Source organism: Somniosus microcephalus, chromosome 3, assembly GCF_052327205.1.
Source record: "Somniosus microcephalus isolate GS21.2 chromosome 3, FLI_Smic_1.0, whole genome shotgun sequence".
Classification (NCBI taxonomy): Eukaryota; Metazoa; Chordata; class Chondrichthyes; order Squaliformes; family Somniosidae; genus Somniosus; species Somniosus microcephalus.
This window is the reverse complement of record NC_140989.1, coordinates 367,811,851-367,832,109: the sequence shown is the minus strand read 5'-3', so window position 1 is coordinate 367,832,109 and position 20,259 is coordinate 367,811,851. Positions and strand designations below refer to the sequence as shown.

The 20,259-nt window shown below is 48.1% G+C and overlaps 1 protein-coding gene across 2 annotated transcripts in view; it reads left to right on the top strand.

Annotated features, from left to right (window-relative positions):
- rabggtb (Rab geranylgeranyltransferase subunit beta) overlaps window positions 1-20,259 on the top strand; it is a 231,591-nt gene that overhangs the window by 187,297 nt on the left and 24,035 nt on the right. For both annotated transcript variants that reach the window (XM_085983557.1, XM_085983556.1), the window contains exons 2-3: window positions 8,814-8,921; window positions 12,330-12,527. In XM_085983557.1, the coding sequence (XP_085839683.1) occupies window positions 12,339-12,527 (189 nt within the window). In that variant the 5' untranslated portion in view covers window positions 8,814-8,921; window positions 12,330-12,338. The remainder of the gene's footprint in view (window positions 1-8,813; window positions 8,922-12,329; window positions 12,528-20,259) is intronic.

Below are 20,259 nucleotides of genomic sequence, written 5' to 3'. Positions count from 1 at the left end.
CAGGTCTGATGTTGTGTATGGGGATCCTCTCTGGTCCCGGTTGGTGTGGTGGTGGTCTCTGTAGTAGTCCTGGTATGTACCCCGCTGATCTCTGGTGGTCGGGGGGGGGGTTCCTCCTGGAGTCTGGGTATGGACCCGGTTAAAAGCGACGTCCTTCAGGGCTTTAGCAAAGATCGGTATTCGTTTCCTGTGGATATGGACGCGGTCGTGAAGACATTCCACATCGAGGGTGGGGTGTTGGGCCAGGTGCACGTTGTGTTTTAATTCACAGTCTCTTGCTATGCTGGCATTTATCTCACGAATTGTTTTGTTGTTAAAGTCTGTTCTCGGCAATATTGTGGAAACAGTGATTCTAGTGTTTGGGAATGTATTGCTTGCCTTCTCAATCGCTGCTCTGAGCGATGTTGCTACCCCTTTCTGCTGGGCCTTTAGGTCATTTGTGCCAGTGTGTATTATGTGTTGGGGGGAGCCTAATCGGGTTTTGGTCAGCCATTCCAGGGCTCTGTCTGTTGTTGGGCACCGGATCTTTTTTACTATATGTCTAGGGAAGAGCTTTTTCTCCCATAGAAATTTCCCATTTGAGTCTATGAGTATTACGATGTCAGCCTTGTTGGTGTTTACTGTCTGGTGGCTTTCGCCTGGACTCATAGATTGTGTGTTGGACTGGGGTGGTCGTGTCTGGTGTGTGCGCCCCTCTTGTGAGCGGCTCGCTTGTGGTTCCACAGTGGTGGGGGAAGACTGAGCTTCAGTATGCTGGTCGGTCTGTGTGGCACCCCCTGTATTGTGTGTCTGCTGCTGTTCAATGTGGGAGTGCAGCTGTTCAGTCGGGCTCTGTATTGTCTTATCTCTAGCCTCTGGCTGCTGGTCTAATGGTGCTATCTCTCCCCTATGGCTCTCTTTGTTTTTCTGCAGCTCTTTCACCTGATTCCCAAGTAGATTCCGCTCTCTCCTGTATCTCTCCCTCTCTTGCTTTTGTTCATGTTTCAGTTTAAGGACCTCCTCTCTAAGTTTAACCAGCTCTGTCTCCAACTGGTTAAATTTATCCTTTAGTTGTATCTGGCTGTGTGATCCCAGGGTGTGTGTCCGGTCGGCGCTGGAGGGCTCACTCACTTCCTGGCTAGGCTGCTCTTCTCTTGGTGAGCTGGAAGTGATAGGGGGAGTATGTGTGGCTTCCTCCCTGGTAATTACGCTGGGGTTGGTCAACTGTACCATGTGGCTGTGGGGCCCCGGGGTGAGTGTCTGGTTAGAACTGTGTGGCTCGTTCACCTCCTGACCAGGCTGATTTACTCCTGGTGAGTTGTCAATGGTGGGGGGAGTGCAAGTCGCTTTTTCCCTGTTAGCCACTCTGGGGCTGTTCCTTCCCCTCCGTTATTTCTTTCAGTGTCTTGAAGGCCGTTTCAAAGTCGTCGAGGTTGCCTTGCACCAATATTGTTTCGTTATCGTACATGTTGACAGTCGTGGTTGCACTGTCCGGGTCCCCTGGTTTCTTAATTTTCAGTTTGGACCCATTAGCGGTTCTTTCCTGCTTAACCCTGGTATAGTGTGATTTTATTGCTGTGATCCAAGCCGCTGACTGATCTGAGTAAAAAATGAGATTACACTTTTTCCCAGTGCTGTACCAGTCAGCAAAAAGAGTTTCTGGTTTTGCTCTCAGCTGATCTTGCTTGAGCGATTTTTTAGCATTTTTTTTGGTGTTGGGGGGGAATCTGGAAGAGTTTGCTCTGTGTGCCTCGGGAGCTGGTGTGGCTCCTCTGATTCGCTCATTTTTAGTATTGTAGAGGTAGAAATTATTGTTGACCTTAGAATAAGCTTTTCTGGGGCCCCGGGTTTGGTGTTTCCCTCTCCCGGCTCGTGAACTTTCCCAGGCCCCGGGCTCGCTCGCTCTCCAGGCCCTCCCCAGGCCCCGTACTCACTGTCCTGGTCTGCGTCTGGGATTTGGTGTCTCCCGGCTGCTCCCCTCCCCTTCGGAGGTCTCTGTCTTGGCCCGGCTCCTCGGGCCTTTCCCTGGCTTCAGGCTCCCTCCCCAGGACCCGTACTCACTGTCTGCGTCTGGGAGCTGGTGCCTTCGGGCTGCTCCCCTCTCCCTCAGAGGTCTCCAGGCCTCTGTCTCGGCCCGGCTCCTCGGGCCTTTCCCTGGTTTACGGTCCTGTGTTCCGGCCGCCGTTCAGGAGTCGCACTCCGTCCTGGCCCTGTGCGGCCTCCGTTGAGTCGCCGCGCTCCGGCTGCTGTTCTGGCCCCGTGCGGCCTCCATTGAGGACTCGCGCTCCGACCTCCGTTCTGGCCCCGTGCGGCCTCCGTTGAGTTGCCGCGCTCCGGCTGCTGTTCTGGCCCCGTGCGGTGGTTTGTCCCTTGTGGTTTGTCCTTGGCTCAATGGTAATGTTCTCCGAGTCAGAGGGTTGTGGGTTCAAGTCCCACTCCAGAGACTGGAGCACAAACTCCAGGCTGACACACCAGTGCAGTGCTAAGGGAGTGCTGCACTGTCGGAGAGGCAGTACTGAGGGAGCGCTGCACTGTCGGAGGGCCAGTACTGAGAGAGCGCTGCACTGTCGGAGGGGGCAGTACTGAGGGAGCGCTGCACTGTCGGAGGGGGCAGTACTGAGGGAGCGCTGCACTGTCGGAGGGGGCAGTACTGAGGGAGCGCTGCACTGTCGGAGGGGCAGTACTGAGGGAGCGCTGCACTGTCGGAGGGGCAGTACTGAGGGAGTGCTGCACTGTCGGAGGTGCTGTCTTTTGGATGAGACATTAAACTGAGGCCCCGTCTGCCCCCTCGGGTGGATGTAAAAGATCCCATGGCACTATTTCAGCGACACGCAGGGTGTTCTCCCTGGTGTCCTGGACAATATTTATACCTTAACCAACATCCCTAAAAAAGACTAATCATTTTTGTCATTGCTGTTTATGGGATTTTGCAGTGTGCAAATTGAGAGCCATATTTGCCTGTGAAACAACAGTGACGATACTTCAAAAATAGTAATTTGTTAGCTGTGAAGTACTTTAGGATATCCTGAGGATTTGATAAGACGCCTGTGACAAAAGAAAATTCATTTTTGTTCGCGTTTTACTTTTTGAAAGTCACTGACTCACGGTCACGGAGGATTTTTGTAATTGATTCTCGTGATATGGGTGTTGCTGGCCTAGTTGCCCCTTGAGAATGTGGTGGTGAGCCTTCTTTGTGAACCACTGCAGTCCGCGTGGTGAAGATGCTCCCACATTTGCCCCTCGAGAATGTTCCGCCATTCGGTGCTATCGAGGCTGGGGAAAAAAATGTTTTCACAGGGCTAAAAATAAACATTTTATTGAAGAGTATTTTTTTAATTTATAAATGAGTGATAAAATTTTATTTTTCTATTTTTTAAAACTCTCATGCTGGTAAAAGCAGGCCTTTCCCTGCTTTTACCAGCTGTAAGAATTTGACAGGCGTTCAACGGACAGAAGTTGTGCAACTCCACCCGCCGAAGCCCCATCTCCCGGGGCTTCACGTGCCTAAACCCAAAACTCTGGGAGTTGCAAAATACGGCCCATTATATACTAATAAATTCAACAGGAAATTCAGGAGGAATAAAAAGCAATTAGGAAGGCAAATGGTAGCCTTTATTGCAAGGGGTTTGAAATATAAAAGTAAGCAAGTCTTGCAGCAAGTACATGGGGCTTTGGTGAGACCACACCTGGAGTACGGTGTACACTTTTGGTCTCCTTGCCTAAGGAAGGATATACTTGCCTTCGAGGCGGTGCAACGAAGGTTCACTAGATTGATTCCTGGGATGAGGGGGCTGTCCTATGATGAGAGATTGTGTAGAATGGGCCTATACTCTCTGGAGTTTAGAAGAATGAGAGGGGATCTCATTGATGCAAATAAAATTCTTAGAGGAATTGACAGGGTAGATGCTGAGAGGTTGTTTCTCCTGGCTGGAGAGTCTCAAACCAGGGGGCACAGTCTCAGGATAAGGGGTCGGCCATTTAGTACTGACTTGAGGAATTTCTTCACTCAGAGGGTTGTGAATCTTTGGAATTCTCTACCCCAGAGGGCTGTGGATGCTGAGTCGTTGAGTATATTCAAGGCTGAGATCGATAGATTTTTGGGCGCTAAGGGAATCGAGGGATATGGGGATCGGGCTAGAAAGTGGAGCTGAGGTCGATGATCAGCCATGATCTTATTGAATGGCGGAGCAGGCTTGAGCGCAGAATCCAGGCTGGCGCTGATGGAGCTGCCTTTTTTTTGGATGAGACATTAAACTGAGGACTTTAAACCACTAAAGAGGGGGAGGGGTGGGGGACGGAGAGGTTTCAGGTAGAAATATTAGTAAAAATGAAAGCCTAAAATAAGAAATGGGGATGAGAGCAAAGGTCATAGAAACATAGAAGATAGGAGCAGGAGTAGGCCATCCAGCCCCTCGAGCCTGTTCTGCCATTCAATGAGATCATGGCTGATCATCCAAACTCAGTACCCTGTCCCTGCTTTCTCCCCATATCCCTTGATCCCTTTAGCCTCAAGAAATATATCCAACTCCTTCTTGAATATATTTAATGAATTGGCCTCAACTGCCCTGTGTGGCAGAGAATTCCACAGGTTCACCACTCTCTGGGTGAAGAAATTCCTCCTCATCTCAGTCCTAAATGGCTTACCCCTTATCCTTAGAGACTGTGACCCCTGGTTCTGGACTCCCCCGCCATCGGGAACATCCTTCCTGCATCTAGTCCTGTTAGAATTTTATAAGTTTCAATGAGATCCCCTCTCATTCTTCTAAACTCTAGCAAATATAAGCCCAATCGACCCAATCTCTCTTCATACGTCATTCCTGCCATCCCAGGTATCAGTCTGGTGAATCTTCGCTGCACTCCCTTCATGGCAAGAACATCCTTCCTCAGATAAGGTGACCAAAACTGCACACAATACTCAAGATGTGGTCTCACCAAGGCCCTTTACAACTGCAGCAAGACATCCTTGTTCCTGTACTCAAACCCTCTCGCTACGAAGGCCAACAAATCATTTGCCTTCTTAACTGCCTGCTGCACCTGCATGCTTACCTTCAGCGACTGGTGCACAAGGACACCCAGGTCTCGTTGCACTTCCCCTTCTCCCAATCTATTGCCATTCAGATAATAATCTGCCTTCCTGTTTTTGCCACCGAAGTGGATAACCTCACATTTATCCACATTATACTGCATCTGCCGTGCATCTGCCCAATCACCCAACCTGTCCAAATCATACTGGAGTTTCTCGGCATCCTCCTCACAGCATACACGCCCACCCAGCTTTGTGTCGTCATGGTACAAAAAGTGATAAAGACAATATAAATACTCTTGGGTTCAAAAGAAAGTATAGGAAGTAATTAAAATATACCTGATGTGAATAAAACAGAAGCGATGAAAAATAAGAAAGTGAGAGAAATCCCATCGGGTATGTGAGCTGGATCGGGGCAGTGACCCAAATAAGAACGCTACACCAAGGCACGTCCAATAGGGAATTATACCAGGAAATTAGAAGCACGCGTTCAGCTTAAAGGCTATGGCGTAGTAGCCATTAGAGAGACCTGGCTACAAGCTGGGTGTGACTGGGAGCAAAATATTCCAGGCTTTCAGGACTTTAGAAAGGACTGGGAAAATGGGAGTAGTCATAATTGATTTCACAGAATAGTACAGCCCAGGAGGAGGCCATTCGGCCCATCGAGTCTACGCCGGCTCTTTCGAAGAGCAACCAGTCAGTCCCACTCCCCCGCTCTTCCCCAGATCCCTACAATTTTTTTCTCCTTCAAGTATTTATTAATTTCCCTTTTGAAGGCCACTGTTGAATCTGTATCCACCACCCGAGCGAGCACCGCATTCCAAATCCTAACCACTCGTTGCGTGAAAAAGTGTTTCCTCATATTTGGTTCTGTTGCCAACCACCTTCAATCTGTACCCTCGTTATTGGCCCTTCAGCCACTGGAAACAGTTTTTTTCTTTATTTACTCTATCTAAATCTTTCATGATTTTAAACAGGGAAATGGTATGTTGGCCTTCGTAGCGAGAGGGTTCGAGTACAGGAACAAGGATGTCTTGCTGCAGTTGTACAGGGCATTGGTGAAACCACATCGAGTATTGTGTGCAGTTTTGGTCGCCTTATCTGAGGAAAGATGTTCTTGCCATGGAAGGAGTGCAGCGAAGATTCACCAGGCTGATACCTGGGATGGCGGGAGTGGCATATGAGGAGAGATTGGGTCGATTGGGCTTGTACACGCTGCAGTTTAGAAGAATGAGAGGGGATCTCATTGAAACTTATAAAATTCTCAAGACTAGACAGATTAGATGCAGGGAGGATGTTCCCGATGGTCGGGGAATCCAGAACCAGGGGTCACAGTCTAAGGATAAGGGGCAAGCCATTTAGGACAGAGATGAGGAGGAATTTCTTCACCCAGAGAGTGGTGAGCCTGTGGAATTCTCTACCACAGAAGGCAGTAGAGGCCAATTCATTAAATATATTCAAGAAGGAGTTGGATATATTTCTTAAGGCTAAAGGGATCAAGGGGTATGGGGAAAAGGCAGGGACAGTGTACTGAACTTGGATGATCAGCCATGATCGCATTGAATGGCGGAGCAGGCTCGAGGGGCCGAATGGCCTACTCCTCCTATCTTCTCTGTTTCTAACAGGAGTTTAAAGGAGGGATATCAGTAGGGGGGTGAGCAGGCAGTGCTTGGGTAGAATTAAGGGATGGCAAAGGATGCAAGACTTTGGTGGGAGTTGTATACAGACCTCCTGACAGCAGTGATGTAGTAGCTGGATGCGTAGATACGGAGATCAGAGAAGCTTGCAGCTAAAGCAAAGCGGTTATAATTGGAGATAATCATTTTCTCACAGACTGGGAGAAGCTAAGCAGCTCAAGCCGTGAAGGCAGTGAATTTCGAGAGTGTATTCGGGACAGCTATAGGAACAGGAGCAGGCCATTCAGCCCCTTGAGACTGTTCCGCCATTCAATGATCTCTGTCTCCTTACCTGCCTTGGCTCCATATCCTTTAATACCCTTGGCTAGCAAAAATCTATCGATCTCTGATTTAAAATTAATTGAGCTAGCATCTTCTTGTGGGAGAGAGTTCCCCACTTCCACCACCCTTTGTGTGAAGAAGTGTTTCCTAACTTCTCTCCTGAGTGGCCTGGCTCTGATTTTAAGCTTATGTCCCCTTGTCCTAGTCTCGACTCTCTGCACCCCCCCCCCCCCAGCAGAAAAAGTTTCTCCCTATCCACCCTATCAATTCCTTTCAAAATCCTAAAAACCTCAGTCAAATCCCCCGTAACTTTTTATATTCTAGGGAATAAAACCAGCAAATTAAAAGCACAAGTTCAGCTTAAAGGTTATGACGTAGTGGCCATAACTGCAAGCTGGGCGTGACGGGGAGCCAATTATCCCAGGCGATAAGGTCTTTAGAAAGGACAGGGAAATTGAGAAACCTCCGGGAATTTCGAACCAACAAGGGATTAAATGCAAGTTATTTCTGTTTTCTTTCTTCTATACTGTTCCTTTGCCAGCTTTGTTTAAATGAACCCTCCCTTGATTTAGAGAGTCCTGAAAATGGAGATTCAGTCCGATTCACTCGAAGCGAGAGAATCATGTAGCGGCATGATCTGGGCAAACTATTTGACCCTGAGTTCGCCCAACTTCCTCGAGCGAGGACGCGTTCCAGCTCGTGTGAACCTGAGATAGGGAGCACGACTCAAAGCTGGGTGGGCGTGTGTGCTGTGAGGAGGATGCCAAGAAACTCCAGTATGATTTGGACAGGTTGGGTGATTGGGCAGATGCAGTATAATGTGGATAAATGCGAGGTTATCCACTTTGGTGGCAAAAACAGGAAGGCAGATTATTATCTGAACGGCAATAGATTGGGAGAAGGGGAAGTGCAACGAGACCTGGGTGTCCTTGTGCACCAGTCGCTGAAGGTAAGCATGCAGGTGCAGCAGGCGGTTAAGAAGGCAAATGGTATGTTGGCCTTCGTAGCGAGCGGGTTCGAGTACAGGAACAAGGATGTCTTGCTGCAGTTGTACAGGGCCTTGGTGAGACCACACCTTGAGTATTGTGTGCAGTTTTGGTTGCCTTATTTGAGGAAGGATGTTCTTGCCATGGAGGGAGTGCAGCGACGATTCACCAGACTGATACCTGGGATGGCAGGAATGACGCATGAGGAGAGATTGGGTCGATTGGGCTTATACTCGCTGGAATTTAGAAGAATGAGAGGGGATCTCATTGAAACTTATAAAATTCTAACAGGACTGGACAGACTAGATGCAGGAAGGATGTTCCCGATGGCAGGGAATCCAGAACCAGGGGTCACAGTCTAAAGATAAGGGGTAAGCCATTTAGGACAGAGATGAGGAATTTCTTCCCCCAGAGAGTGGTGAACCTGTGGAATTCTCTACCACAGAAGGCAGTTGAGGCCAATTCATTAAATATATTCAAGAAGGAGTTAGATATATTTCTTAAGGCTAAAGGGATCAAGGGATATGGGGAGAAAGCTGGGACAGGGTACTGAATTTGGATGATCAGCCATGATCTCATTAAATGGCGGAGCAGGCTCGAGGGGCCGAATGGCCTACTCCTGCTCCTATCTTCTATGTGAACCCGGTCTCATTTCATTACTGCCCTTGCATCCCACCATCCTATCCCATCCCCTAACCCAGACGCCAGGCACAACTGCAGTGCCTCTGCTGTCACTTTGGCTCCTGGCACGTGCATCCTAGATGCTCGCCTGTCTCTTCCCCCTTCAGATGCTGTTTGCACGCTGCAGTATTTTTCTGGTTTTGACACCCCTGGTCAGTTTGTTTTTTTCCTTACTTGTTTTTGCAGGGGACTCCAGTGAAAGATGTGGTTATCAAACCTGATGCTCCCACGATTCTGTTACTGGACAAGCATTCGGATTACATCGCCTCGTATGGATCAAAGAAGGATGATTATGTAGGTACCAAAAAAAAAACCTTTACGAACAGGAGGAGGCCGTTCAGCCCCTCGAGCCTGTTCCGCCACTCAGTGAGATAATTGGCTGATCTGTATCTGAACTCCGTCTACCTGCCTTCAAGAAGGAGTTGGATATATTTCTTAAGGCTAAAGGGATCAAGGGATATGGGGAGAAGGCAGGGACAGGGTACTGAATTTGGATGATCAGCCATGATCTCATTAAATGGCGGCGCAGGCTCGAGGGGCCGAATGGCCTACTCCTGCTCCTATCTTCTATGTTTCACTCCATATCCCTTAATGCCCTTGCCAAACAAAAATCTTATCAACCTCAGTTTTGAAATTTTCAGTTGACACCCCCTTCCCCCCCGCCCCCCCCCAAGCCTCAACAGCCTTTTGGGTGAGAGTGTTCCAGATTTCCACCACCCTTTGTGTGAAGAAGTGCTTCCTGACATCACCCCTGAACGGCCTGGCTCTAATTTTGAAGTTACATCCCCTTGGAAGTGCCGTAACCTACGGGGCTACGGACCAAGAGCTGGAAAGTGGGATTAGGCCGGGTAGCTCTTTTCTTTTGGCCGGCGCCGACACAATGGGCTGAATGGCCTCCTTCTGAGCCGTAAATTTCTATGTCCTGCACGCCTACACCAGAGGAAATGGTTCCGCTCTATCTACCCCAACTAATCCTTTAAAACCCCTCGATTAGATCAGCCCTCAATCTTCTGTTCTTTAGAAGTAGTAAACTTGATGCGTGAATCATGCATTCCGGTTAGGGTGGTTTGACTAGTAAATGTCGGGTGTTGAAAGATGTTTTGCATTAGATTGTTGTATAATTTAAGGATATAACAATGTGCTAGGCAATCGGCATGTAATTCGCGAATACAATCCTGCATTTTGTCATTATTACAGAATGGTGTATATCCTATCTGTTTATAAACGGGATCTAATCTTTCCATTCAACATTCCTAAAATGCACATGGTTAGATTTTGAGGATGGCCTCAGCCACAGTTTGTAACAACACAGCTATTGTAGTTCTTGCATTTCTATAGCGCCTTTCACTACCTCAGGACGTATAGTCACTGTTGTGATGTAGGAAACGCAGCAGCCAGTTTGCGCACAGCAAGCTCCCACAAACAGCAATGAGATAAATGCCCGGATAATCTGTTTTAGCGACATTGGTTGAGGGATAAATAGTGGCCAGGACACCGGGAAGAGCTCTCCTGCTCTTCAAAATAGTGCTGTGGAATCTTTTACACCCACCTGAGAAGCCAGACGGGGCCTTGGCTTCACATCTCATCTGAAAGACAGCACCTCCGACAGTGCAGCGCTCCCTCGGTACTGCCCCTCCGACAGTGCGGCGCTCCCTCGGTACTGCCCCTCCGACAGTGCGGCGCTCCCTCGGTACTGCCCCTCCGACAGTGCGGCGTTCCTTCGGTACTGCCCCTCCGACAGTGCGGCGTTCCTTCGGTACTGCCCCTCCGACAGTGCGGCGCTCCCTCGGTACTGCCCCTCCGACAGTGCGGCGCTCCCTCGGTACTGCCCCTCCCACTGTGCGGCGCTCCCTCGGTACTGCCCCTCCCACTGTGCGGCGCTCCCTCGGTACTGCCCCTCCCACTGTGCGGCGCTCCCTCGGTACTGCCCCTCCGACAGTGCGGCGCTCCCTCGGTACTGCCCCTCCGACAGTGCGGCGCTCCCTCGGTACTGCCCCTCCGACAGTGCGGCGCTCCCTCGGTACTGCCCCTCCGACAGTGCGGCGCTCCCTCGGTACTGCCCCTCCGACAGTGCGGCGCTCCCTCGGTACTGCCCCTCCGACAGTGCGGCGCTCCCTCGGTACTGCCCCTCCGACAGTGCGGCGCTCCCTCGGTACTGCCCCTCCGACAGTGCGGCGCTCCCTCGGTACTGCCCCTCCGACAGTGCGGCGCTCCCTCGGTACTGCCCCTCCGACAGTGCGGCGCTCCCTCGGTACTGCACTAATGTGCCAGCCTGGATCAAGTCTCAGGAGTGAGACTTGAAAGTAATTTGAGCTGTGACTCACAGGTAATGAAGACTTGCATATCAGCCACAAGCACGTGTCACAATTCCAAGAAAACCCATTGCAAAATTAGCTTTGTTTGTCGCTTAATCTCATGCAGTTGAGCAAAACAATGTCCAGTGACTGTCAGAATGCTGTAGTTTTTTTTGGTACTTAATTTTTCTAATTGCTGTTGGCACTTTGTGAGCGAGATTCATGGCCCAGTATCCTTCATGACTATTCGTTCAACTTCGTTCTGATTCACAAATAAGGTGTCAAACTTTATTTGATAACAACAACAACTTGCATTTATATTGAGCTTTTAACATAGTAAAATGTCTCGAGGTGCTTCACAGGAGCGTTATCAAGCACAATCTGACACCAAAAAAAAGGAAGGACTTGCATTTATATAGCGCCTTTCACGACGCCTGAAAGAGGTAGGTTTTAAGTGCTCCTTAAAACCCTACCTCTTTTCAGGCGTCGTGAAAGGCGACTATATAAATGCAAGTTGTTTTTTAATTTGTTTTTCTTGAGTGGCAAATATGTGGTGCTGTGAATTCCGTCAGCTGTCTCTCATATACTCGCTCTGCAGAAAATGTCATGTTACTGATGACTGTAGTTTGGACATCTTGAGAGACGAGTCATGATCAGGGCAACTGGTTTAGTGAATGAAGAAACCAAATTCTGTTTATATTGCATTGGATTCTAGGATTGTTACCAGAGTTTTAGGATCGCATTCCATGAATCGGTTTGATTTACACACAATAAAAAGGGAAGGGCCTTACTTCTAACCCGCGACCTCCACCACCTAGAAGGACAAGGGCTGCAGGTGCATGACCTCCAAGTCTCACACCATCCCGACTTGGAAATATATCGCCGATCCTTCATCGTCGCTGGGCCAAAATCCTGGAACTCCCTCCCTAACAGCACTGTGGGAGCACCTTCACCACACGGACTGCAGCGGTTCAAGAAGGCGGCTCACCACCACCTTCTCGAGGGCAATTAGGGATGGGCTATAAATGCTGGCCTTGCCAGCGACGCCCACATCCCGTGAATGAATTAAACAAAAAATATATACAATGGGGCTGCTGTTCCCTAAAATCAGGACGCTTGGTTTAATGGTGACTAATAAAGTCAAAATTCTGTTTTGACCACATGGGAATTTGTGATGTTTTGCACATTCCAGTTTTTAGTGAAAACCAGTAGTCCTGTTTATATTTCGTACTAAGACACCCTTTTCTGTTGCACCTCTTCTGTCACTTTAACGGCCAGTTCAGATGAGGTGTCGAAAATCTGCCCAGGACACATTAAGTATCTGTTTTGAGTGTTAACTTACTGTCTCTCGGTAAAGCGGCCGGGCTTGCAAATTGACCATTAATGTTCTCTCCGGTGTTGCTGTTAGGAGTACTGCATGTCCGAGTATTTGCGGATGAGTGGAATCTACTGGGGTTTGACGGTTATGGACCTGATGAGGCAACTGCATCGCATGAACAAAGAGGAAATCCTACAGTTCGTCAAGTCATGTCAGCATGACTGTGGGGGAGTCGGAGCCAGTATAGGCCATGACCCTCACCTGCTCTATACCCTTAGCGCTGTACAGGTAAGTCTGAGTGCTCACAGAAAGGTAGCCTTTTGGTCGGTTTGTAGTCGATCTTATTTGGTTGCAGCGGTGTGGGTTATAGTGATCAATTCAGCCCGTCACCCAATTGATTACTATTACTGCAGTATCGCTGAGGTCTTGCTTTCCTTGTGATCTGTGTTGTCGCGTTAGGGATCTAATTTAATTGAAAAGGGTTTGCAGTTATTTTCTTTAATGAAACACTATGTGTGCTGCTTTGTTTTCCATTCACTTACATATATAAACGGGCCATTCAGCCCACCAGGTCTATGCTGGTGTTTATGCTTCATCTCACCCTATCAGCATATCCTCCTATTCCTTTCTCCCTCATGCGCTTATCTAGCTTCCCCTTAAATGCATCTCTGCTATTCACCTCAACCCCTCCCTATGGTAGCGAGTTCCACATTCTCACCACTCTCTGGGTAAAGAAGTTCCTTCTGAATTCCCTATTGGATTTATTAGTGACTATCTTAGAAACATAGGAGCAGGAGTAGGCCATTCGGCCCTTCGAGCCTGCTCCGCCATTCAATGAGACCTTGGCTGATCATCCAAGTTCAGTACCCTGTCCCTGCCTTCTCCCTATATCCCTTTAGCCTTAATAAATATATCTAACTCCTTCTTGAATATATTTAATGAACTGGCCTCCACCGCCCTCTGTGGCAGAGAATTCCACAGGTTCACCACTCTCTGGGTGAAGAAATTCCTCCTCATTTCAGTCCTAAATGGCTTACCCCTTATCCTTAGACTATGACCCCTGGTTCTGGACTCCCCGGCCATCAGAAACATCCTTCCTGCATCTAGTCTGTCCAGGCCTGACAGAATTTTATAGGTTTCAATGAGATCCCCTCTCAATCATCTAAACTCCAGTGAGTATAAGCCCAATCGACACAATCTCTCCTCATACGTCATTCCTGCCATCCCAACCTCACATCAGCCTGGTGAATCTTCGCTGCACTCCTTCCATGGCAAGAACATCCTTCCTCAGATAAGGCGACCAAAACTGCACACAGTACTCAAGGTGCGGTCTCACCAAGGCCCTGTACAACTGTAGCAAGACATCCTTGTTCCTGTACTCGAAACCCCTTGCTACGAAGGCCAACATACCATTTGCCTTCTTAACCGCCTGCTGCACCTGCATGCTTACCTTCAGCGACTGGTGCACAAGAACACCCAGGTCTCTTTGCACTTCCCCATCTCCCAATCTATTGCCATTCAAATAATAATCTGCCTTCCTGTTTTTGCTACCAAAGTGGATAACCTCACATTTGTCCACATTATAGTGCATTTGCCATTTTTCTGCCCAATCACCCAACCTGTCCAAATCGTACTGGAGTTTCACGACATCCTCCTCACAGCTTACCCTCCCACCCAGCTTTGTGTCGTCTGCAAATTTGGAGATATTACATCCAATTCCTCGTCCAGATCATTACTATATATTGTGAACAGCTGGGGTCCTAGGACCGATCCTTGCGGTACCCCACTAGTCACTGCCTGCCACTCGGAAAACGGCCCATTTATTCCAACTCTTTGCTTTCTGTCCGCCAACCAGTTCTCTATCCAAGTCAATACCTTGCCCCCAATCCCATGTGCCTTAATTTTGCACGCTAATCTCTTATATTTATGACCCCTAGTTCTGGTCTCCCCCACAAGTGGAAACATCTCTACGTCTACCCTATCGAACCATAGAAAGTTACAGCACGGAAGGAGGCCATTTCGGCCCAACGTGCCCGCGCAGGCCAACAAAGAGCTATCCAGCCTAATCCCACTTCCCAGCTCTTGGTCCGTAGCCCTGCAGGTTAGAGCATCCCAAGTGCACATCCAAGTACTTTTTAAATGTGGTTAGGGTTCCTGCCTCTACCACCCTTTCAGGCAGTGAGTTCCAGACCCCCACAACCCTCTGGGTGAAGAAATTTCCCCTCAAATCCCCCTCTAAACCTTCCACCAATTACTTTAAATCTGTGCCCCCTGGTTTTTGACCCTTCTGCTAAGGGAAATAGGTCCTTCCTATCCACTTTAACGATGCCCCTCATAATTTTATACACCTCAATAAGGTCTCCCCTCAGCCTCCTCTGTTCCAAGGAAAACAGACCCAGCCTATCCAGTCTTTCCTCATAGCTAAGATTCTCTACTCCCAGCAACATCCTTGTAAATCTCCTCTGTACCCTCTCTAGTGCAATCACATCTTTCCTGTAATGTGGTGATCAGAACTGCACGCAGTGCTCTAGCTGAGGCCTAACTAGTGTTTTATACAGTTGAAGCATAAACCCCCTGCTCTTGTATTCTTTGCCACGGCTAATAAAGGCAAGCATTCCGTATGCCGCCTTAACCACCTTATCTACCTGGCCTGCTACCTTCAGGGATCTGTGGACATGCACTCCAAGGTCCCTTTGTTCCTCTACACCACTCAGTGTCCTACCATTTAATGTGTATTCCCTTTCCTTGTTAGCCTTCCCCATATGCATTACCTCACACTTCTCCGGATTGAATTCCATTTGCCACTGTTCTGCCCACCTGTCCAATTTATTGATATCTTCCTGCAGTCTACAGCTTCTTTCTTTATCAACCACACAGCCGATTTTAGTATCATCTGCAAACTTCTTAATCATACCCCCTATCTTCATTGATATATACCACAAAAAGCAAGGGACCTAGTACAGGAAACTTTTTTTTATCCGGGGACCGGCGTGGGTGCCGGTTTATCAAGAAGTCCGGATTACAGAGAGGTATAGTTAAAAGGTACGAGAGCTCCGTACACAGCAACAAATCCAAGCGTCCCTGTTGCTTAGCAACAAGTGCAGGAACCCCCGATTACACAGCCAAGAATCAAGAAACGGCCACTAATATGAAGAAAAACTTAACTGAATTTTGCCGGTTAACCGAGATTTCCGGTTGTTTGGGTGCCGGTAAATCGAGAGTTTCCTGTACTGAGTCCTGCGGAACCCCACTGGAAACAGCCTTCCAGTCACAAAAACACCCATCAACCATTACCCTCTGCTTCCTGTCTCCGAGCCGGTTTTGAATCTAACTTGACACTTTGCCCTGGATTCCATGGGCTTTTAACTTTGTGACCAGTCTGCCATATCGAACCTTATCAAAAGCCTTGCTAAAGTCCATATACACTACATCAAACGCACTACCCTTATCTACCCTCCTTGTTACCTCCTCAAAAAATTCAATCAAGTTTGTCAGACACGATCTTCCCTTAACAAATCCGTGCTGACTATCCTTGATTAATCCGTGTCTTTCTAAATGAAGATTTATCCTGTCCTTCAGAATTCTTTCCAATAATTTTCCCACCACTGAGGCTAGGCTGACTGGCCTGTAATTACTCGGTCTATTATTTTCTCCCTTTTTAAACAAGGGTACCACATTAGCAGTCCTCCGGCACCACATCTGAAGCCAGAGAGGATTGAAAAATAATGGTCAGGGCCTCTGCTATTTCCTCTTTTACTTTGCTTAACAGCCTGGGATACATTTCATCCGGGCCTGGGGATTTATCCACTTTTAAAGCTGCTAAACCCTTTAATGCTTCCTCTCTCTCTATGTTTATTTCATCTAATATTTCACACTCCTCCCCCCTGATAGCAATGTCTGCTTCGCCCCTCTCCTTTGTGAAAACAGACGCAAAGTATTCATTAAGAACCCTACCGACGTCTCCCGCCTCCACCCACACATTACCCTCATGATCTCTAATAGGCCCTACCCTTTCTTTAGTTATCCTCTTACTCTTAATATATGTATAATAAAACATTTTTGGGTTTTCCTTGATTTTACATGCCAAGAATTTTTTATGCTCTCTTTGCTTTCCTAATATCCTTTTTAATTGCACCCCTGCACTTTCTGTACTCCTCTAAAGATTCTGAAGTATTTAGCCCTCGGTATCTGCCATACGCCTCCCTTTTTTTCTTTATCCTACCCTGCATGTCCCTAGACATCCAGGGGGCTCTAGATTTGTTAGTCCCACCTTTTTTCTTTAAGGGCACATATTTGGTCTGAACCCTCCGGATCTCCTCCTTGAATGACTCCCACTGCACTGACACTGATTTACCTTCAAGTAGCTGGTTCCAGTCCACTATGACTAAATCCCCTCTGAGCTTAGCAAAATTTGCTTTTCCCCAATTTAGAATTTTTATTCCTGGTCTATCCTTGTCCTTTTCCATAACTACCTTAAATCTAACAGAATTATGGTCACTAGCACCAAAATGCTCCCCCACTGATACGCCTTCTACCTGCCCAGCTTCATTCCCTAAAACTAAGTCCAGAACCGCCCCCTCCCTTGTTGGGCTTGCTACATACTGGCTAAAAAAGTTCTCCTGGATGCATTTTAGGAATTCTGCACCCTCTATACCCTTCACACTAATTTTATCCCAGTTAATATTGGGGTAGTTGAAATCCCCTACTATTACTGCCCGATTGTTTTTGCACGCCTCAGAAATTTGTCTACATATTTTTTGTTCTTTTTGTTTTCTGTCTCCCTCTCACTGTTTCATCATAATTATAAAGACCTTTTAAAGTGTAAGTGTCACACATGTAATGCTGTCTATATCACGCTTAAACTAACTTGTATCTGTTCATTATACTTGGCTGGCAGTCCTCCCAGCTCTGTCTACAAGGAAGGTGTTGTTTTTCGCTGTCACCCGCTCAAACCTGTAAACGTCTAGTCCTTGCTCCCACACCCCCTTGCTGCATCTCCTTCCCGCTGGCTTCTGCCAACGTTTCCCCTCTCCTGTTGCCACGTTCCTTTCCCCAGCCCCACTACTGACCCTCTTCCCACACCCTGCCACCACCCCCCCCCCCCCCCCCCCCCCCCAAATACCTCAAATGAGAAAAGCTGTTAATAGGAACTATCTTTAAGTTATTTTAAGTGCTTCCTGTGAGGAGGTAAGATGCTTAAGTGGGGTTTTTTTAAATGGCGGACCTACTTTAGCTGACAAATTTGACTTGCGGCCAAAATGTCCCTAAAATCAGCGGAGCAATGGTTCCGTGCACCGGGCCAAGTTTAAATGATGCCAGTGAGCTATGGGTGCCTTGCCTCTTGGGGATCGCGGTAATTCGCCCGGCTCGTAAGTTGGCTTGGGTTGAGGGAGGTGGGTGGGGGTGAGGCTATCTGGGGTGTGGGCTGCAGGCTGGTTTTTTTTTACTAGATTGATTCGTGGGATGGGAGGGTTATCTTATGAGGACAGATTGAGTAGATTGGGCCTATCCTCTGGAGCTTAGAGTTGATCTCGTGGAAACATATCTGAGGGGGAGTGACAGGGTAGATGCTGAGAGGCAGTTTCCCCTGGCTGGAAAGTCGAGAACCAGGGGGCACAGCCTCAGGAAAAGGGGTCGGCCATTCAAGACTGAGATGAGGAATTTCTTCACTCAAGAGGGTTGTGAATCTTTGGAATTCTCTGCCCCAGAGGGCTGTGGATGCTCAGTCGTTGTGTATATTTAAGGCTGAGATAGGTAGACTTTTGGACTCTAGGGGAATCGAGGGATTATGGGTATTGGGTGGGAAAGTAGAATTGAGGTTGAAGATCAGCCATGATCTTACTAAATGGCGGAGCATTCTGACAGGGCTACGTATAAAATTCTGACAGGGCTAGACAGACTGGATGCAGGGAGGATGTTTCCCCTGGCTGGGGGTTCTAGAACAAGGGGCCACAGTCTCAGGATACGGGGTAGGACATTTAGGACTGAGATGAGGAGAAATTTCTTCACTGAGGGTGGTGAACCTGTGGAATTCTCTACCACAGAAGGCTGTAGAGGCTCAGTCACTGAATATATTTGAGAAGGAGATAGATAGATTTCTAGACACAAAAGGCGTCAAGGGGTATGGGGAGAGAGCGGGGATATGGTATTGAGATAGAGGATCAGCCATGATCATATTGAATGGCGGAGCAGGCTCGAAGGGCCGAATGGCCGACTCCTGCTCCTATTTGTCTATGTTTCTATGAATGGCCTACTCCTGCTCTTAATTCCTAAGTTCTTATGTTTTTAAGTAGGCACAGTAGGAACACTCTCGCTTCTGGTCCCACAATAGTAAAAGCTGATAACTAGAGGCCATAAATATCAGATAGTGACTAATAAATCCAATAGGGAATTCGGGAGAAACGTCTTTACCCAGAGAGTGGTGAGAATGTGGAACTCGCTCCCACAGGGAGTGGTTGAGGCGAGTAGTACAGATGCTTTCACTGGGAAGCTAGAAAAAACACATGAGGGAGGAAAGAATAGAAGGATATGCTAATCAGGTGTGATAGAGTTGGGAGGAGACTCGTGTGGAGCATAAACATCGACATGAACCAGTTGGGCCGAATGGCCTGTTTCTGTGTTGTACATCCAATGTAATTTTCTGAGACGCCCCTTTGTGGATCATGGGTTCGATCACTCCATACCTAGACGGAGCTTCAATTTGTACCTAAATTGCGCATTCATTGGCACAGGAGCGGGCCATTTAGCCCCTTGAGCCTGTTCCGCCATTCAATGAGATCGGGGCTGATCTGTATATTAACTCCATCTACCCGCCTTGGTTCCCTAACCCTTAATTCCCTTGCCTAACAAAAATCTACCAGTCTCAGTTTTGAAATTTACAATTGACCCCCCCCCCCCCCCCCCCCCCAGCCTCAACAGCTTCTTGGGGGAGAGAGTTCCAGATTTCCACTGCCCTTTGTGTGAAGAAGTGCTTCCTGACAACACCCCTGAATGGCCTGGCTCTCATTTGAGTGTTGTGCCCCCCCTTGTTCTGGACTCCCCCCACCACAGGAAACAGTTTCTCTCTAACTACCCTATCATTTAGAAACATAGACATAGAAGATAGGAGCAGGAGTAGGCCATTCGGCCCCTCGAGCCTGCTCCACCATTCACCGAGATCATGGCTGATCATCCAAATTCAGTACCCTGTCCCTGCCTTCTCCCCATATCCCTTGATCCCTTTAGCCTTAAGAAATATATCTAACTACTTCTTGAATATATTTAATGTATTGGCCTCTACTGCCTTCTGTGGTAGAGAATTCCACAGGTTCACCACTCTCTGGGTGAAGAAATTCCTCCTCATCTCTGTCCTAAATGGCTTACCCCTTATCTTTAGACTGTGACCCCTGGTTCTGGACTCCCCCACCATCGGGAACATCCTTCCTGTGTCTAGTCCTGTTAGAATTTTATAAATTTCAATGAGATCTCCTCTCATTCTTCTAAACTCCAGTGAGTATAAGCCTAATCGACCCAAGCTCTCCTCATACGTCACTCCTGCCATCCCAGGTATCAGTCTGGTGAATCTTCGCTGCACTCCCTCCATGGCAAGAACGTCCTTCCTCAGATAAGGCGACCAAAACTGCACACAATACTCAAGGTGCGGTCACACCAAGGCCCTGTACAACTGCAGCAAGACATCCTTGTTCCTGTACTGGAACCCCCTCACTACAAAGGCCAACATACCATTTGCCTTCTTAACCGCCTGCTGCACCTGCATGCTTACCTTCAGCGACTGGTGCACAAGGGCACCCAGGTCTCGTTGCACTTCCCCTTCTCCCAATCTATTGCCGTTCAGATAATAATCTGCCTTCCTGTTTTTGCCACCAAAGTGGATAACCTCGCATTTATCCACATTATATTGCATCTGCCCAATCACCCAACCTGTCCAAATCATACTGGAGTTTCTCGGCATCCTCCTCACAGCACACACGCCCACCCAGCTTTGAGTCGTGCTCCCTATCTCGGGTTCACACGAGCTGGA